The 18,807-nt window shown below is 41.8% G+C and overlaps 1 protein-coding gene across 6 annotated transcripts in view; it reads right to left on the bottom strand.

Moving 5' to 3' along the window:
• Positions 1 to 1,351: 1,351 nt before the first annotated feature.
• CARF (calcium responsive transcription factor) overlaps positions 1,352 to 18,807 on the bottom strand; it is a 70,115-nt gene continuing 52,659 nt past the window's right edge. Inside the window, exons 16-26 of one of the 6 annotated variants that reach the window (XM_073306466.1) lie at positions 16,065 to 16,202; positions 15,576 to 15,629; positions 14,824 to 14,987; positions 12,232 to 12,388; positions 11,719 to 11,870; positions 10,851 to 10,989; positions 7,073 to 7,187; positions 5,416 to 5,617; positions 3,658 to 3,820; positions 2,461 to 2,624; positions 1,352 to 2,250 (exon numbers count right to left, since the gene is read on the bottom strand). In XM_073306466.1, the coding sequence (XP_073162567.1) occupies positions 1,905 to 2,250; positions 2,461 to 2,624; positions 3,658 to 3,820; positions 5,416 to 5,617; positions 7,073 to 7,187; positions 10,851 to 10,989; positions 11,719 to 11,870; positions 12,232 to 12,388; positions 14,824 to 14,987; positions 15,576 to 15,629; positions 16,065 to 16,202 (1,794 nt within the window). In that variant the 3' untranslated portion in view covers positions 1,352 to 1,904. Of the gene's footprint in view, positions 2,251 to 2,460; positions 2,625 to 3,657; positions 3,821 to 5,415; positions 5,618 to 6,668; positions 7,188 to 10,850; positions 10,990 to 11,718; positions 11,871 to 12,231; positions 12,389 to 14,823; positions 14,988 to 15,575; positions 15,630 to 16,064; positions 16,203 to 18,807 lie in introns of those variants that run through there. The other 5 variants (XM_073306467.1, XM_073306471.1, XM_073306470.1 and 2 more) reach the window with 5 other exon arrangements.

Genomic DNA, 18,807 nt, shown 5'->3' with positions numbered 1-18,807 from the left:
ATTTGAGCATAAGCTTTCATGAGCTACAGCTCACTTCATCGGATGCATTCAGGGGAAAATACAGTGGGGAGATTTATATACATAGAGAACATGAAACAATGGGTATTACCATATACACTGTAAGGAAAGTGATCACTTAAGGTGAGCTATTACCAGCAGGAGAGCAGGGGGCGGATATAGTGGGGAGATTTATTTACACAGAGAACATGAAACAATGGGTGTTAACATACACACTAAAAGAAAAAGAGTACTTGTGGCACCTTAGAGACTAACCAATTTATTTATTAATTCTAGTCTCTAAGGTGCCACAAGTCCTCCTTTTCTTTTTGCGAATACAGACTAACACGGCTGTTACTCTGAAACCATACACACTTTAAGGAGAGTGATCACTTAAGGTGAGCTATTACCAGCAGGGTGGGGGGATAACACCCATTGTTTCATGTTCTCTATGTATATACATCTCCCCACTGTATTTTCCACTGAATGCATACGATGAAGTGAGCTGTAGCTCACGAAAGCTTATGCTCAAATAAATTGGTTAGTCTCTAAGGTGCCACAAGTACTCCTTTTCTTTTTGCAAATACAGACTAACACGGCTGCTACTCTGAAACCTGACATAAATGACAAGATCAGACTCAATGAATCATCAGCTCTTCAAACTGTTTTCCTTTTGAGAGATCAGCATGCGCCTTCATCTCACATTTTACCTTTTTCATACTTTTTTTTAAAATCGGTAATGACAAAAGATAGGGTTTCCGACATTTCTGACTAATTCTCTTGGAAATCTAACCTTTGTACAAATACATTTAAGTGGATATTCTTTCGTTAAAACCATATCTTGTCTTACTAACTTATTCACATCCTCTGAGATAAAAATACTATTTGATCATTTTCAGCCTTAGCATACATGTGTTTTCATACAGTACATTATATAGCTAGCACAAAGAAAAATACTGATACAGCTTAGGCCCCAATCCTGCATAGATTTATTTATACGCTTAACCTTTTGCACTGTGAAATGTCATGTTGACTTAATTAGGACTATTCACATTGGGTAAAGTTAACACATCTGTAAATCTTTGCAGGATCAGGGCCTCAATCTGTTTTATGTTGACTAAGGTACCAGAAACATATTTTGCTGGTGCAAGCCTGACATAAATGGCGAATAGTTCTCAAAACTGCTTTTGAGAGGGAAGACATGGGGAAAGAGCACATCTTTTCAGTCTGTTAATATATTTCTAAAATCTAACTCTTTATAATAATGATCACATTAAGATTTTAAAAAGTATGAATAGAAACGTTTTAATTAATTTTTATTTAATTGAAAACTTTAATTTAAAATTTCATCTGCAGTGTTGAAAAACATGTAAAACTGCGTGAAACACATTTCAACAGTCTAAACTTTAAGCCATATTATCAACCTCCCAAGCATACTGAAGCACAACAAAAACTACAGCAGCAGCCAATGAGCACTTTAAACTTCACATGGCTTCCTGATCAACTGAACTCAGAGAGGTGTTAAAATCTTTGTTCAATTTCTATTTGTATTAAATATGTTGTTTAGAATGTGAAGGTATCGTAGGATCAAATATAAATAACAGAAAATCTTAACCTTATATAAAAATATCCATCTTGCAGAGAAAAACAAAATGGTGAAAACAGGTTTCCTTCTCAAAGCGAACAGAAATGCAGATTACCACAATGAAAAATAAGTTTACTTCAGCGTTCACAGCAGAAATCCGGGCAGGAACATTTAATTGTTACTTAGAAATTGGGGAAAATTACTTTTATTTAAAATTCACGTATTTTTGTAACATTCAACTAAAAAATTCGCGGTTTCACTTTTTGGCTTCTCAAGCTGCATCTGTGCTGTTAAACCTGCCGGCCTAATTTCCTCAAACTCACTAAAACAATCCTTTCAAAGTAGGCCGTGGTACAGCAATGCCATGAATCAATCTTAGCTCAATATTTGGCAGGCCCTCCGAATCCTTTCCCTGTCTTATGTGGACAGGGACATATCTGCGCTGTAGCCCTTGAATGCCTGTTGGAAGATGATGGTGGGTAGTGGTCAGGTCTAGAATACCTGCTTGATTCACACTCCAGGAGTTATAAATATCTTTCTTGGGCTTCACATGCTGAGAACTTGCCGCCATCATCATGAGTTTTCGCTCCAGGAAAAGATTCATCAGATCTTTCTTGAATATTTTCCAGTGGTTCTGTTCCAGAAAGCTTTGACACAGCTCATCATCACTGAAAAGGATAAAAGACACTTGGTGAAAGCCTGGCTCCATTTCAATCAGTGATAAAACTCCCATTGATTTCATTAGAGCCAAAATTTCACCCTTGAATTCTAATTAAGTGAGAATGAGTTTGGGTAAATGACAGCCAACAAGCTTTTATATTTTGTTGAGCACTAGTTCATGGGTACTGTCTCTCCCCAGACGCATTAATTTCACTTACCTGGGATATTTCGGCTGTAATTTGTGTAATTTCATTATTGTTGTATGATCTGCTAATTCCTCAAACTTCTCCTTTTTCAACCGAATGATCTGAGCTCCCTGACTGACCAAAACCATGCTCCGATTATCTTGCTTATCTTCAGGTAGAAGATGCTGGCTTATCCCCTGAGGGGTAAACAAAACAATAGAAAGCTATCTGCACATCACCATGTACTCTGGATTGGTGTACTGGTACACATATATCTGAATATTGCTCTTGTTTATGTTGAGTCGTGCAGAATTTGACAGTAAACTTTAAAAAAAAATCATTTAGGAAGTAGTTTGAGAATTTGTCATTTTGGAAATTCTTTATAGCTATTAGTGACATTTTCTAGATTTTGAAGAAGATTTTGCTACTGTATAAACATTGTATAGAGGAGTCACCCAAGCAAGCGTAGAAAGGTCTCAATTACCGCATCCCGACACCAACCTGGACACCAGAGGAAATTCATCTTGAGGAAGGGCAATTGGTGCTATCACTGGCTGCTTTCCCTCATGGTTTTTGTCAGGGGGGAAGCAGATACAAGTTTCTGTTTGGACTCCATAGAATCTCCATCAGCAGAGAATTTTTAGGGGATAACCAAGGCAAGCAAAGATCACAGAGTCCAGGTATGTCTCCTCCCTGGCTACTTTAATAAGTGGAACACAACAGCCCAGAGTTTGTGGATATGCAGAAACTTTCCTCCATGAGGTCATCTGGCATCATCCCTCACTCTGCACTAGCAGTATGAAGTAATATGACAACACTTACCGTATGTCAGCTCTTATGTAAGGTAATAACCCCATAGACTTGAGTTAACAGGAAATAGCTTCTACGGCAGCCAGCCTTGGAAATGTTGAGGGTTTTCTGTGATCCACAGACTTGGAGAGTACATATGATTCTTTGGGGCAATCTGTTCCCTTCAGCAGGGGTAGAATTTCTCAAAGCATTCCACGTCATCTCCTCCACAAAGAAGTCCTCTACTACAGGACTGATTACTAAATATATGGACCGTGGGACACAAAGAGCTGATTTGCACAAGTTCTCTACTTCATAACATTTGGAGGAACAGGAATGTGTAGCCTTTCAGGGTTTGTGTGACTGTGAGGTCGGAAGAATTTTTGCTACTAGATAAGACACAAACTTATAACAGCAGCTTGCCCTTCTGGATGTACTCACCAGGAGTTCCCCTTTATGCACTTCATCGACCCTAGTATAAATTGCTGTGGCAACAGCAGTGGGTATTTCTCCATATGGTGTGAGAACAGTTAGTTTCTTCCGGAACAACCCTGATATTTCTTTCTGAACGACTTCTTTCTCATCATCACTGAAGTCATCATATCTACAAAAATTTTAACTTATTTTGAACCATCCTTTACAGGTATTTATTGTGACACTACCTCAAGCAAGGCAATTGTTTTTCACATCTAACAAACCAACATGAATAGAATTTAAACAACTTTGTCATTTAATACATTCAAATATATTAGCCTCTTTTCTGTCCTCATTCTCTTTGATTTCTCTGCTACCTTTGACACAGATGAGTTCCTCCTCCTTCATAACCTCTTCTTCTAAGGTGTCTCTAGCTCAGTACATTCTTGCTTTTCTTCTTACCCTTATAACTACCCCTGGAGAAACTTTTTGGAGGCCCCACCCCCTTCCTCCCTTTCCCTGTTTGAGTCCCCAAGTGCCCTGCACTCCCTCTTCTCATTGTAGACTGGTGGTGGGCAACCTGCAGCCCGGGGGCCGCACACAGCCCATCAGGGTAATCCGCTGGCAGGCCGCCAGACAGTTTATTTACATTTGCACGGCCTCCCGCAGCTCCCAGTGGCCATGGCTCGCCATTCCCAGCCAATGGGAGCAGCGGGAAGTGGCACGGGCCACAGGGGTATGCTGGCTGCTGCTTACCCCAGCTCCCATTGGCTGAGAACAGCAAACCGTGACCACTAGGAGCTGTGGGCAGCCATGCAAATGTAAACAAACTGTCTGGCGGCCCACCAGCGGATTACCCTGATGGCTGCAGGTTGTTCTAGACTCTCTCCATGGGTGACCTCATTCACTCACATAGCTTTAACTGCTACCTCTATGCTGACGACACCCTAATCTATCTCTCTATCCCCAACTTTCTCCCTTCAGCGCCATCAGTGATCTCCACCTATCTATCTCCTGGATGTCTCACCACCACATTCAACATGTATGAAAAGAAACTACGGTAATTATTTCCTTTTTCTCTGCATAACTTGTTCACATATATGTCTCAAACTCTAAGTTTTTTGTACCAGTCTTCTTACAATGAAACACACTGTAGTCATGATATAATAAGGAGGTAATTTTTTTCTTTGTAAAAGCTGTTCTGTGCTTGCAACATTGGGCCTGATTTTCACCTCATTTTACATCAAAGTAATTTCATTCACTTCAGTGGAATTGCTGCTATTTGCACCACCATAAGCAGAACTGATCGAAAAATTAAAATCTATGTTTGTGATAAATTTTGAAGTTCTCATTTTGAAGCGTTCAGAATTGAATCATCTTTCTTTTTTTAATTTCTCAAATTCCCCCCAATATTTTTATCATAAAAACATTGATATTTTTGTTGCAGTAAATAAAAAAATTGTAATAATTTTGATAATGTTTTAGATTAACATTTCCAAAGTTTAAAAAGCACAAAGAATGCATAAATCAAGAAAAAAAAATTGACAAATTTTTCACACACAAAAAAATTGCTTTCAAAAAATCGCTTTTTTCCCCCAAAGAAACTTTTCATTCAAGCACCTTTAGCCATCTCTAACCATTAGTGAGATGAGAAGTGGGTCTCAGAAATACTTAGGGAAGTATAACTTTATTTATTTCAAGTCCTGGTGTAGAAACCAAGCCTGGGACTTCTACTCTTATTGCTCCGGATCAGTAATCTATGGAGGGACCCGTAACTCATCCTACCTTCTACTGTCACCTCTGTCCTCTTTCTCCAGCTTTGTGTGTGCATTTTTATATTTCCTATTTAAAGCCAGGTATTGCCTTTTGAAATTTTCATCCTTCTGAGGATTTAAAGGTGGGACATACATCGATTTCAGATTACTCAGATCCTGCACAGGAAAGGACTTCCACATAAAATTATTGAATCTTTTTCTGCCTGTGATGTCTGCAAAGAAAGTAAATGAAAGTTAGTCAAAGCTAAATTATTTAATTCTGAGGTGATCCACCAGCATGGGTCCTTATACCTGCATGGAGTTCTGCTGAAGTTAATAGGACAGGGGTGACCAACCTGAGCCTGAGAAGGAGCCAAAATTTACGAATGTACATTGCCATAGAGCCACAGTAATACGTCAGCAGCCCCGCATCAGCTCCTCCACCCCCGCTCCCAGCGCCTCCCACCCACTGGCAGCCCCGCTGATCAGCACCTCCCCCTCCCTCTCCACACCTCTCGATCAGCTCTTTCGTGGCGGCGTGCAGGAGACTCAGAGGGGGAGGGGGAGGAGCGAGGGCATAGGAGGCTCAGGGGAGGGGGCAAGAAGGGGTGGAGCGGGGGCAGGGCCTGTGGCAGAGCCAGGGGTTGAGCAGTGAGCCCCTCCCAGCACATTGGAAAGTTGGCATCTGTAGCTCCAGCCCCAGAGTCGGTCCCCATACAAGGAGCCACATATTAACTTCTGAAGAGCCGCCTGTAGCTCTGGAGCCACAGGTTGGCCACCCCTGTAATAGGACATGGTGTGGGCACAACTGTCTTTGCAGGATTGAGACCTTGCATGCCATTTAATTATGAAATGGTGATAAGATCCTGCTCACCAGTGGAGCTCCAGGACTAGAGGCCAATGAAACCGGGGTGAATTGTCAACTTCCCAGCAAAGGCACCAGTGTGATTTTTAAAAAAATCTCTTTCCTAATAGAAATAAGATTTTCAAGACTGGGAGTTGAGAAAACAAGGCTTTGACCAATTGTATTGTGTGCCTTGGAGGCATGTGCAACCACAGGCGCTGGCTTCCTCATTTCCCCGGGGGTGCTCAATCCCTGTCCTGACCCAGACCCTGCCCCCACTCCACTCCTTCCCCCAAAGCCCCATCCCCACCCCTTGCCATCCCCACTCCACCCCCACCTCTTCCCACCCTGTTCCACCCACTCCCCCAAGCATGCCCTGCCCTTGCTCTCCCCTCACCCAACGAGGCTTCTTGCATGCTGCTGAACAGCTGATTGCGGTAGGTGGCAGGCGGTGGGAGGAGCTGATCGGTGGGGCCACCAGCGGGCGGGAGGGCTGAGAGGGAGGGGGAGAAACTGATCTGCGAGGCTGCTGAGCACCCACTATTTTTTCCCCATGGGTCCTCCGGCGCCTATGTCTGTAACCCTGAAAAGCATAGGGTTAGGGCAACGTTCTGTTTTGTGAGTATCTGTGACTCCCCCTTCTCTCTCTCCCACTGCTGAGTTCTAACTTGGCCTAGGAAGTCAGACTAGAATGATGGTCCCTTCTGTCTTTAAAATCTATGAAGTTATAACAAAAAATACAGATAAGAATAACACAAAGTTACAAGTCACTAACAACTATGCTATAGGCTGGTAACGCTGAAGTTTTCCAAATTATGTATGTCTGGAAATCACTGTAACATACCAGTCTCCATAGAGTAATAAGGACTGAGTTTGGGAAAATCCATTTGCTGACTGATCCACTTGTGATAGGATGGGCAAGTGGTGAGATCAACCAGACGTAAAACTTCACATTTTCCCTAATAAAACAGATGAGGAGAATAAAGTTAATACTGCAGCACTGCCTCTGACTTCCTAATGCCTTGATTTCCCCACTTGTAAAATGCAGATGATATCTACCTTCTACAGCACTTCAATCTATGGGCGAAAAATACTAAGAGTTAGGTATTATTATATTAGCCATGGACTACCATTCAGTAATAATACTTAACACTTGTGGAACTTTAGGTCTTCAAAGGGCTGTGCAAATTGTTTATAAAATCCTTGCAATACCTCCTCGGTAGGTAGAGAAATAAGCATTATTTTCATTTTACAAATAGAGAAACTGAGACACAGGAAAGCTATGTGGCCTTGGAAAAGTTACCTATTAATTCACTGACAGTGCCAGGATAAGAACTTAGTTCCCAGCCCACACTGAGGCCTTGTCTACACTACAGGGGGAGATCAATCTAAGTTATGCAACTTCAGCTACATGAATAACGTAGCTGAAGTTGACATACTTAGATCTATTTACCGTGGGGTCCACACTACGCAATGTCGACCGGAGACGCTCTCCCATCAACTCTCCTTGTGCTTCTCGTTCAGGTGGAGTACAGGAGTCAATAGGAGAGTGATCTGCGGTCGATTTAGCAGGTCTTCACTTGACCCACTAAATCAACCGCCGAAGCATCAATCACCACACATCGAACCCCTGGTAAGTGTAGACAAGGCCTCAGTCCATCAGATAACAATGCCTCTCAGAAGTATTCAATAATCCCATCTCTAGAGAGGTGTCTTTTTCCTACACAAATTATTGTACTGTCCATACTGTAAATTATCTCGGATATAGCAAACAAATAATCTCTAAGCAAATTAGGAACCATTCCTGCAACCTCTTAATCAAACGAGCAGTTCCACTGAGGACAGCAGAACTACTTGTGTAAGCAGAGAACACTCACTGTCAGAAGGTTCTTACTACTGGGAATCTTTCCATCTACTTCAATGGGCTTTAAATAAGACCTTTATAATATAGCTGTTCAGCAGTAATCCATTGAATTAGGGCTATCAGGGCTTTGGGACCTGGAATATCCTTCCAAATTATTTTTGTATAATTGTTTGTTGCGAAGTGACAATATATTTACACTGAAAATAAAACAATCATTCAAACCACACCATATCAAAATGGTTATTGCATATAAATGCGAAAAATACACCAATTATTGTCTTTTATTCTGGATTTGAGCACAGTGATTGAGCAAAACATCCACCACTATATCGTTTTGTTCTGCACAATTTTATTGGCATCTTTAAGTTGGTGTTATCAAGCTGCTGTGCCATTGTTATTAAATATTTCAGAGAGTCCAAAAGTATGCTAGGTACCACTCAGGAACAAGTGAAAAACAACCCTTGCCCCCAGCAATCTTATAATGTATATTCAGACATGACTCAATAAATGAGGATCAAAAAGTGACAAAAAGGAAGAAGAGGTAACTAGGAAAAAATAAGGGTTATAATAAATGGATGACATTGCAATTCAGTATCTCCATGGATTTTAAACTCACTTTCCATAGGCAACTTGGCAGAAATTATTTGAATTTCATTAAAATTCCATTACTATATATATATAGTTTCATATGTAGTACTATCTGTGTACAAAGCCAGTGTAACCCATCAGGAAATATGGATGATCATTGCAGTATTACACCTGAAAATTTGCAGGGTACTTTCTGCATGACTGTAAGTAATTTCAGTACCTGTTCCCTTAAGAAACTATGGTGTCCTCCCTTTAAATTAAATTTGTTTCTGTCTGCCTACCTATCTCAGGCATTTCTTTTTCAGCCAATTTTCTGGTACCAAGGTAATGACATCTATATTTACTCCTGGGGGAATTCTGCACCACTGTGCATGAGCAGAATTCACATCCCCTGCAGATTTTTCTTCTCTCCAAAAACAAACAAACAAAAAAAATTCTGCTGGAGAGGTGCTTCAATTACACCTTTTGCCCACCAGGAGCTGCTGTGGCACAAGAATAGAAGGCAGACAGCTCAGCTAGTCACAGATATATATGGTATATGGGGTAGGGACAGATAGAGCCAGGTACATGGGACTGCTGGGGTGGGGGTGGGAGGTCACATAGACTAGGGTTCAGAAGGGCTAGTGGGGGGAACAGACTGGAGCGAGGCCTGAACGGGAGTGGGGTTGCTGGGCCATATGGGGATTGGGGATGGCTGAGTGGGGGTGCAGGGATATGGGGACTCGGGAGGGGTGGGCTGAGTGGGAGTGCAGGGCCACATGGGGGCAGGAGGTGGCTAAGTGAAGGTGCAGGGACACATGGGCAGCTGTGTCTGACTGACTGGGAGAGGCTGGAGTCAGCCAGGGTCTGCATGGGGGAAACGCCACAACTCTCTAACAATCCCCCCCACAATGCCTCCCCCCCAAAACAAACAAACCCTGTTCCATACTTCTCCCCCACACACCCAACAATCCTCCACGTTCACTCCTAGGCTCCTTACCAGCAATTAATTCCCTCTCCCTCAGCTCCTCCATTACCCTGACTCCCACAAGCCTTTGCACTGCTTCTGAGGCGTGTGGGAAATACGGTTCTGGGTTTGAATTATTGTAATTAATATAATTATTGTAATTAATAATATAATTAATTGAATTATAGTAATGAATTATTACTCAAAGTTCTGCATTAATATGCCTAGTAAGGAATCTATTTGTCAAAAAACATTTCCTGAATCTTTTTTGTTGTTTGTATTGTTACAGACGTACTTGCTGACAGGTATTTTGAAATAAATTACCAAAATAATTGAAACTGGCATGATTATATTGTGTTATTAATGAAAAATAAAATATGCAGAATTTTAAAATATTGTTCACAGAATTTTTAATTTTTGGTGCAGAACTCCCCCAAGAGTATATTCTAGTGCAAACAAGTGCTCCCATTGAGGCAAGAGAAATGTTCCTTCACTTTGGAATGGATTCAAGAACAGGGACAGGTACAGCATTCATGGCAATATAGTTTTCTTTCCCTCCTAGCATGTTTTGTTAACTACCATTAATAAATATTTGTTTAGCACTGAAAATGAACTAGGTGCTTTACAAAACTTACAGGAGATTTAGGGTATATTTATACTGCAGTTAGACACCCACAGCTGGCCCGTGCCAGCTGACATGGGCTTGAGTTAAGGGGCTGTTTAATTGCAGTGTAGATGTTTGGGATGCAGCCTGAGCTCAAGGACCCTCGCACCTTACAGGGTCTTAGAGCCTGGGCATCTAGCCTGAGCCCAAACATCTACACTGCAATTAAACAGATCCTTCGCCCAAGCCCTGTAAAGCCAACTCAGCTGGCACGGGCTAGTGGTGGGATTTTAATTGCAGTGTAGACATACCCTACTTCCTTCTGTGAAGAGTTTGTGGTTGACAGGTCAGATTCTGAGAGCCTTATTCACGTTGAGTAGTAACTTACTCTGCACAAAATCAGTATGATTACTAGTGGAGTAAGGTACCACACAGTGTGAGCAAAGGTATCAGAATCCGGCCCTACATAAAGACTTGACACCATTAGCAGAAAAAAAAAAATCACCAAGGGGATGTATCTGGAGAAGTGCTTCATTCCCCACTTTCACCTGTTATGGCTGCTGGTCACTGTTTTAGTCTGCTGGCCCAAGATGAACAGTATTGGGATGGATGGATCATACCTGAGTAATGAATATTATGCTGGCTGACTCCGGGATGTCCCGGACTATCACTTGTCCATAGTGAAATTTCTCTGCTTTGCAGTAACTAGCAATTTTCTCTACTGAGTAATCAGGCCACGTTGCAAAGAGATCTAGACCTCTGAAAAGGAAATAATGCAGACATCTTTTCATATGACCACTTAATTCCAACTAGAGGACTCAAGGAAAAACTTATTTCACTGAGGAAAATGTGATCTTTTTAGTGTTCCAACTAATGGGAAGGAGGTGCTTTTTCTGGCTTAGGTCCTGATTCTGTAAGTTACACAATGCAGGCAGACCCCTGCGCATCCTAGAGCCCCAGTAACCATGGAGCCCCAGTAACGTGCCTTAGATTGTTCTAAGAGTGTTTATAGCATGGATATAAAAAGCAGAATAATATTTTTGAAAGGAATAAAAGCACAAACATCCTTATGTTCATGAACTTCAGCAGACTTTAGTGCTCTATGCATTCATTACAATGCAAACATGGTTTTCCCCTTCCCATTTCTTTCAAGGTATAATGAAAACTGTACACATCACAATATTCCTTCAGTACAACTGTATATAAGACTCTGTACTACATGAGATCAAGCTGTAGAACTGTAACAGTCACAAAGAAACAGCATCCATTAACCCACGTCCCTCTGGAATGACTGCTACTTCATTTCCAGTAACATAATCAGTGAAGGCAGTAAAATCTTGCATAGAATAGAGGTTACTATACTACACTGTTTGGGCACTTTTTAGTAGAATTAGAATAGCTCATACTGTACTTGAATAGCCAAACAATTCAGCAAGTAAAAATGAAGTGGCAGAGGCAGGAGGGAGTGATCTCAGTGGAAGAAATTACTTGAAGAAGCTGAAACGATACTGAAATTCTTTCTGAAGCTCCTCATCTAATTTATTAGCAAAAAAGTCCTCTTTATCCACTACCAATAGTTCTGTTTCCTCCATACAGACAACTGTTGCAATTCTCCGCCTGTCCTTTAAAAGAGCAACTTCCTATATACAGAGAAAAAGGAAAAACTGAGTTACGGCTGGGAGTTCATCCTCCAACTTTATATGCCAAATATTGACCTTATTGGGAGACATTATATAGTCATCTAACCTAGTACGCTGTCACCAACAATAGCCAATACCAGATTCTTCAGGGGAAACCCTGTAAAAGGTGGTCATGGGATAACCTGCTCCCAGGGAAAGTTTCCTCCTAGCCCCCAATAGTTAGCTTAGCATAAGTGCTGAAGCATGAGGGTTTATCTTCCTTCCTTCCAAAACTCATGATTATTTATTTTACTGTTTAGTAAGCATACAGCTCCCCTTCGATCCTAAGACTAACAGAAGTTTTACTATAAACACCACTCACCCCAAATCCAGCACCTTTGCGAAGCAAAGTTGGATCTGGGTCAGTAAAGGCACTGCTCCCATCCTCATCTTCAGTAATGGCAACAGTACCAAAGTAGATGAAGTAGAAACTGTTGCCACAGTGCCCCTTCTTTATGATGACTCTCCTGCGTCCAAACCTAGAACACAGGAACACCGATTCTATTCCCACCTAGCAGAAAAACAGGCCTGTACTGGGACTTCTGCTGGTCAGACTCCCTCCCCACCATTGCTAATCTTTTAGGGAGTTTGGATCCACTTGGCAGCTAGGGTCTCTCTCCGTAATGAGCTGGAATGAACTGGAACCTCCAGAACTGTAGGGAACTTCAGATGAGAACTCCAGAGCGCTCTATTTTCTAACTCAGAGTGATTTTATCTGGCAGATACCTGCTGACGTCTGTTTTATTTATATAAGATACAAGCAGTCAGGAACATGTGTGCTTGAACTGGTCAAAGAACATTCTTGGTATTTGCCTCTGCAACTTGAGTTCAATTCCTGTTCCCTGTCAATCACTTCTCAGGGCCAGCCTTGCGGAAGAGTTGTGCCCACCTTCTAGGAAGGAGTACCTCAGCTTACTCTACAGTAATAACCGTCAGTGAAGAAGCTGCAAAAATAGTCCAATCGAGACCTCCACTGGGGAGAAGGCTAGTGGCTGAGATGTCAAGCCCTGTAGAGGAGCTGATATTCAAGTGGGAAAAGTGAAGGGATTTCTAGAATTATGAGTGAAGTGGAGCCCAACCCCTTCCACAGCCCTCATAGAAACATATAATTAAATATTTTATAATGCAGTCAAGCAATGAAATAAAACCACCATAATGTATTGAACTATGTGGCACACTGTGAGGGAACTCATCACTTAACAATAAAACCGTGATTACTCTATGGAAGAATTCACTATATAGAGGAAACTTCTCTGTTCTTCCAGAAAGGAGAAAAGAGTGGTGGCCAAAAGAGGGAGAAATAGAAAATGAAACTAGAGGTGAAGAATATTAGACTGATATTTTCTAAAGGCACTGAAGTGAGATGCAGGAGTCACTGGGGCAAATTTGATGGTCTGTGTTATGCTGGAGGACAGAGTAGATGATCATAACGGTCCCTTCTGGCCTTAAATTCCATGAAATCTGTAACACCATCAAAACACTATAAACACTCAACATCATCATCCAGGAATAAAACATGTGGAGCCCCACTGCACAGATCAGCACTTTTGCGATGAAGGCAGACCCGGCTCCAAAGCCCTATCTAGCTAGGGGGATGGTCAGGAAGAAGACAATGGCTTTCTCTACTCCCATAGAGCCCTGGCTGGCCTGAGAACTGGCCCCTTATTCCTGCGGTCAACTGTCCTCCAACTGGAGGGGGATGCCACCCAAGAAGGAACAGTGTGAGCTGCAGGAGAGGGCACATGCTGCACTGCAGGAATCCAGGAAGCCCAAAGGGAGCTTAAGCTCAGGATTAGGCCCAAGGAGCAGCCTGAGTGCATGATCCCTATGAGCCCGCACCCACACATAAGAATCAGCCACTGCCCAATGGGAAGAGGGTGCCTTAATCTAGGACTGAGGATGAAGGGGTCATTGAGAATCTTTGTGACTGATGCAGAGTTCCTTTTAGGTCTCTTGGACCTATGATATATTCCCATGGACTAACGGCTTTTCACAATGACTCTGGGGCTTTCTGCATGCTACTAAAGGGATAGATCTGTGCATTGGAGTGATTCCTCGGTGAATTCCTGCCTCCTCAAAGTCTGGAAAAACCTAACAGAGACTGGAGCCTCCACCACAAATACACACCAAGGGCCAAATTCAGAGGTAGGTGTGCACAGGAGGAGAGGCAGGCAAGCAGGGCTCAAGAGTCACACCCACTCAAAGGTGGCGTCCCACATGGAGTTCACATGTGGCTCCAGAGGGTCCATGAGGCGCATGAGGCTCCAACATGAGGGTCATGGGACACAGTTAACACATTTTAGTGTGTGCATTCCTTGACCTTGACACCCCATGCTTTGTGGAGATCACAGTCTCCTACTCCTGGTAGGAATAAATTCAGGTTGGAGGGGAGTTCTACGTGGGAACACCATTAATGCTGCTTTTGTTATTGCAGCATTAATGTACCCCCTTTAATACCATACGTGTGAACAGAGTCTGAATGCAACCCTCTAAGAGAAAGGCAAGAAGTGGGAGACAGATAACATTTAAACCGGAAAAGCTTCTAACATGACATTTTTGATTGAAATCTCAAAGCTCCCTAGGGGATTTGGATGCCCAATTCCTACTAATATTTATGAGAATTGAATGTCCAAATTCTTTGATAAGTGTAGAAAAGTCTCACTCTAGAGTGTAAGAGACAGATCAGTATGTCACCGACTACACAGAGGAAATTAGATAAAGACAGCAAAAACATGAAGTCATCCTTCAGGCTAATGTACATTCAATAGACACACCATAGACTGAAAATAAATGGAGAGTTATCCATGTAATTGTTCTAATTTGGGGCTAAAAAGTGTCATTTGGAAGCTTGAAATATGTACAATTCTAAAAACAGCTTTAAAGAAACATTACACCTCTTCACAAGAACATTTACCGTTCAAAGCGAATCACTTTAGCCAGAAGCAACTGCAGATTCAGGCTATATTTTCGGTAGCTTTCCACAAACTGCAACCAGCTTTGTAACAGCTTTATTTCCTTCTCAGTTCTCCATTCTGGTTTCTTCTTGGTTATTTGGATTGCCTTGAGAGGAAAGTGATCCTGGCAAAACATCACACACTCATTAAACTAAGGAGTCTCAAATGAAAAAACAAACAAACAAAACAAAACAAACTCCAAAACAAAAAGAACCTGCACTCCAGAAGACTAAACAGCATCATCTTCCAGAGATGTAATAGAACTAATCCCAAATTGTCTGTTTTCCATTTCACTTGAAACTCAGCCATCAGTGTCCAGAAACCAATTTATGTGGTCCAATGCAAAGCCCAAGCACAGACAAGGAAAACAACTGTTAACAGTGGTTGAGCTATCCCTGCCCGCACAATATTTTCTGAAGAATATTTCTGATTAAATTGCTTGTGTTTATGTCACACTCTTAAATTCTATGTATCTGTAAATGTTGTGAAATGGTTTCTTTGGAAATATTCAGAAGGAATGTCAAATGACAAACAGGGTTTAGTAGATGGACAATTGAAGCGTCCTTGCATAACAGGAGTGAGTTCCCCATTGTGTTTGCTGGAACTCACAAATTCCTGCTCCTCTTGCATGGGGACCCTTAAAATATTTCAGTGTCTTGCCCTGTAGATGAAAGGAGAGCTGGCTGTAAAACAAGACAAAGTGCATTCAGACCTTTCTGATCTTGAACTCGTTGTGGTCAAAGGACAGTTTGGTATATTTCTTGTCCTGAATAAAAAAGGGGTGAGGAAGAGGGAGAGGCATTGATTGCATTAGAATTGTCACAGAGATAGTGAAATACACAAACATTTCAGTGACAAGGCAAGCTTCTGTAAAACTATTGTACAAACATATTTTAACTTTAAGTTCACCTCTTCAATAAAAAAAAACAACCACACACTAGAAAGGATTTAAAATAAAAGCCCATCAGATTTACTGAGAAAAACAATAGATTTACATTAATATATACATAGCGGGCAATGCAGAAACCAGGAGGAGGCCACTAGTTCCTAGAACTGAGCCTTTTCTGAACTGGCAATTGGTCAGGCTTTGATGTAAATGCTCACAGCAGCCTGGGTAATGGGCACATTTGAACCGAACACAGAGATAAATCATTATAAAAAGGAAGAGGATGATTTTATTCTATGTTGTAAAATCCCTTACTTCTTCCATACCAAAGGCCAGGGATTCCTGGGCAGTCATATCAATGAACTGAAATCCCCTGAACCCCATCAGTCCCTTCCGGAATATCTTGCACACCTTGTTCATGACTACGATATCCAAAGCAAGCCTGTAGAAAGTCTTAAAAGAACAAGCACAGAAAATCATTAAAGTCCAAATTAAAGTATAAGCATTTGTATTTATAATGGGAGGCACCATGGTGTAGGTGATACACTGGGCGTTCGAAAACCTGGGCTCTGGGCTCTGTCACTGCCCTCTTTTGTAACCTTAGGCAAGTCACTTCACTTCTCTGTGGCTCTGTTTCCCCTCCTCACTCTTTGTCTGTCTTACCCATTTAGATTGCAAACTTTTTGCTCTCTCATTATGTGTGTCCCCAGCCCCTAGTCCCATGGGGCCCTGATCTCAGTTAGAGCCGCCAGAGCTACTGAAATACAAATAATAACCATTACCATTTAATTTAACTAAGGCCTCGTCTGCACGGCTGGTGGCGTGTATGGTACATATAGCTACACACAGCAGTATACAGCCTTTCACTGTGGCAGGGAAAGGCTCCAGAAGCAGAGAGGCAGCAGGACACTACCAGAGTTGTTACTCTACTTGGCTAAGCAGTGCCTCACCTTTACATTGTCATTCATACCCGTGCTAGGGGGACATGCAGCATAAGGACTCTATACGCCGCCCTAAGCATATACAGCCTAAAGAGCAGAGCTACAAATCCAGTTCAATTATACTTTATTGGCAAGAAAAGCTGTACAACTGCTGCCATAGTGTAAACGACACAGACCGCATAGGTACCTTTGGAAAAATGGCTAAAGATTAGATCTGAAGATCTGCTATGCGTATGTTTTTACTCTCCATTGCCTTCATATCTGGTACCTCAAAGTTAAGTGATCACAGTGCAACTAAGAATTTCCTCCTCCTCCAAGCCATGTCATTCTTCATTAGAAAAGGGCTTGGGGAAAGGGAGAAATTTAATTAGCTTAGACTAATGTGCTGTTTAACTATTACAGAATGGAAGCTGGTGCTCTGTTAGCTGTCAATAAGGCTGGAGAATGGATGCCAAGGGAAAGCAAACATTAATTTTTGATGTGGTTACAGACTTTTGGGGAGAGCAAAAGTGCATTCTATTAACATTACCACTATTATACCAAACAGAAGGGGGAAAATAAGCGTTTAACAGCTTAAGCAGCTATTTAGATGGTGACAGAGTGAGTTCTGCCTTTTTAGACCAGCAGGCAATCACCTCACCCCACTGGGAACAAAATGCCTCCTTAATGGTAACAAAAGAGTCATTCCGAGAAACTAGAGAAACCCCATTAGCCTGACACATGCTGAATGGTTCACAACCATCTTGTAAGCAGAACACTGAAGACACTGTATGGAGGACATTTGAAATATAACAAACATGGCTAAGTAATCTGAATTGTAAACAGTTTAATGAATGCCAACCCATTAAAAAAAATAGACCTTGACTACTGGCTTCCCAAAACACAAATAAGAACATTAGAACGACCATACTGGGTCAGACCAAAGGTCCATCTAGCCCAGTATCCTGTCTTCCGACAGTGGCCAGTGCCAGGTGCTTCAGAAGGAATGAACAGAACAGGTAATTATCAAGTGGTTCATCCCCTGTCGCTCATTCCCAGCTTCTGGCAAACAGAGGCTAGGGACACTATCCTGGCTAATAGCCATTGATGGACCTATCCTCCATGAACTTACCTAGTTCTTTTTTGAACCCTGTTATAGTCTTGGCCTTCACAACAAATAAATCTATCATCTGTGTCTCTACACTGCACTAAATGTAATTGGATTGGAAAGCTGGGCAACCTATACCATAAACCCAAACATCTAGTTAGTTTTTAATATAAAAGGTTAAACTAAAAGCAGCAATGGTTCCTAGATGCAAAGATAGTGAGGGCTCAGGATGGGGAAGGTATTGGATCAGTGGCTTCTCTTTAAATAGAACCAAAACTCTCAACTTGGGAGGGATATCATCCCCCCTGCTTCAGGGCTTAAACTTTCTTTTTGCTATTGGGGTGTTAGGAAGAAACCTTCCCTGGGGGCAGGTTATCCCATAACTGCCTTGTCATAAATATAAAGGGAAGGGTAACCACCTTTCTGTATACAGTACTATAAAATCCCTCCTGGCCAGAGGCACAAAATCCTTTTACCTGTAAAGGGGTAAGAAGCTCAGGTAACCTGGCTGGCACCTGACCAAAAGGACCGATAAGGGAACAAGATACTTTCAAATCTGGGGGGGAGGGAGAGGAAGGCTTTTGTTTTTCTGTTCTGGGTCTGTCTGTTGTGTGTGCTTGCCGGAAAGAGATCAAGAAAGCAAGCAATCCAATTCCATTAGAATTAGTAAATAGTAGCAAGGAAATGCGTTAGTTTACTTTTGTTTTGGCTTGTGATTTTCTCTGTGCTGAGAGGAAGGTATATTCCTGGTTTTCTTTTGTAACTTTAAAGTTTTTGCCCAGAGGGAAATCCTCTGTGTTTTAAATCTGATTGCCCTGTGAGATTAGCTTCCCTTCTAATTTTACAGAGGTTCTTCTTTTACCTTTTTTCTAATAAAGTTCTGTTTCTTTTAAGAGCCAGACTGATTTCTCTATGGTCCTAAGACCCAGGGGTTTGGGTCTGTGATCACTTTGTAACCAATTGGTTAGGATATTATTCTCAAATCTCCCCAGGAAAGGGGGTGTAAGGGCTTGGGGGGATATTTTGGGGG

The sequence above is a fragment of the Lepidochelys kempii genome, chromosome 11 (assembly GCF_965140265.1).
Source record: "Lepidochelys kempii isolate rLepKem1 chromosome 11, rLepKem1.hap2, whole genome shotgun sequence".
In the NCBI taxonomy this organism is placed as follows: Eukaryota; Metazoa; Chordata; order Testudines; family Cheloniidae; genus Lepidochelys; species Lepidochelys kempii.
This window is presented reverse-complemented; position numbering and strand designations above follow the sequence as displayed.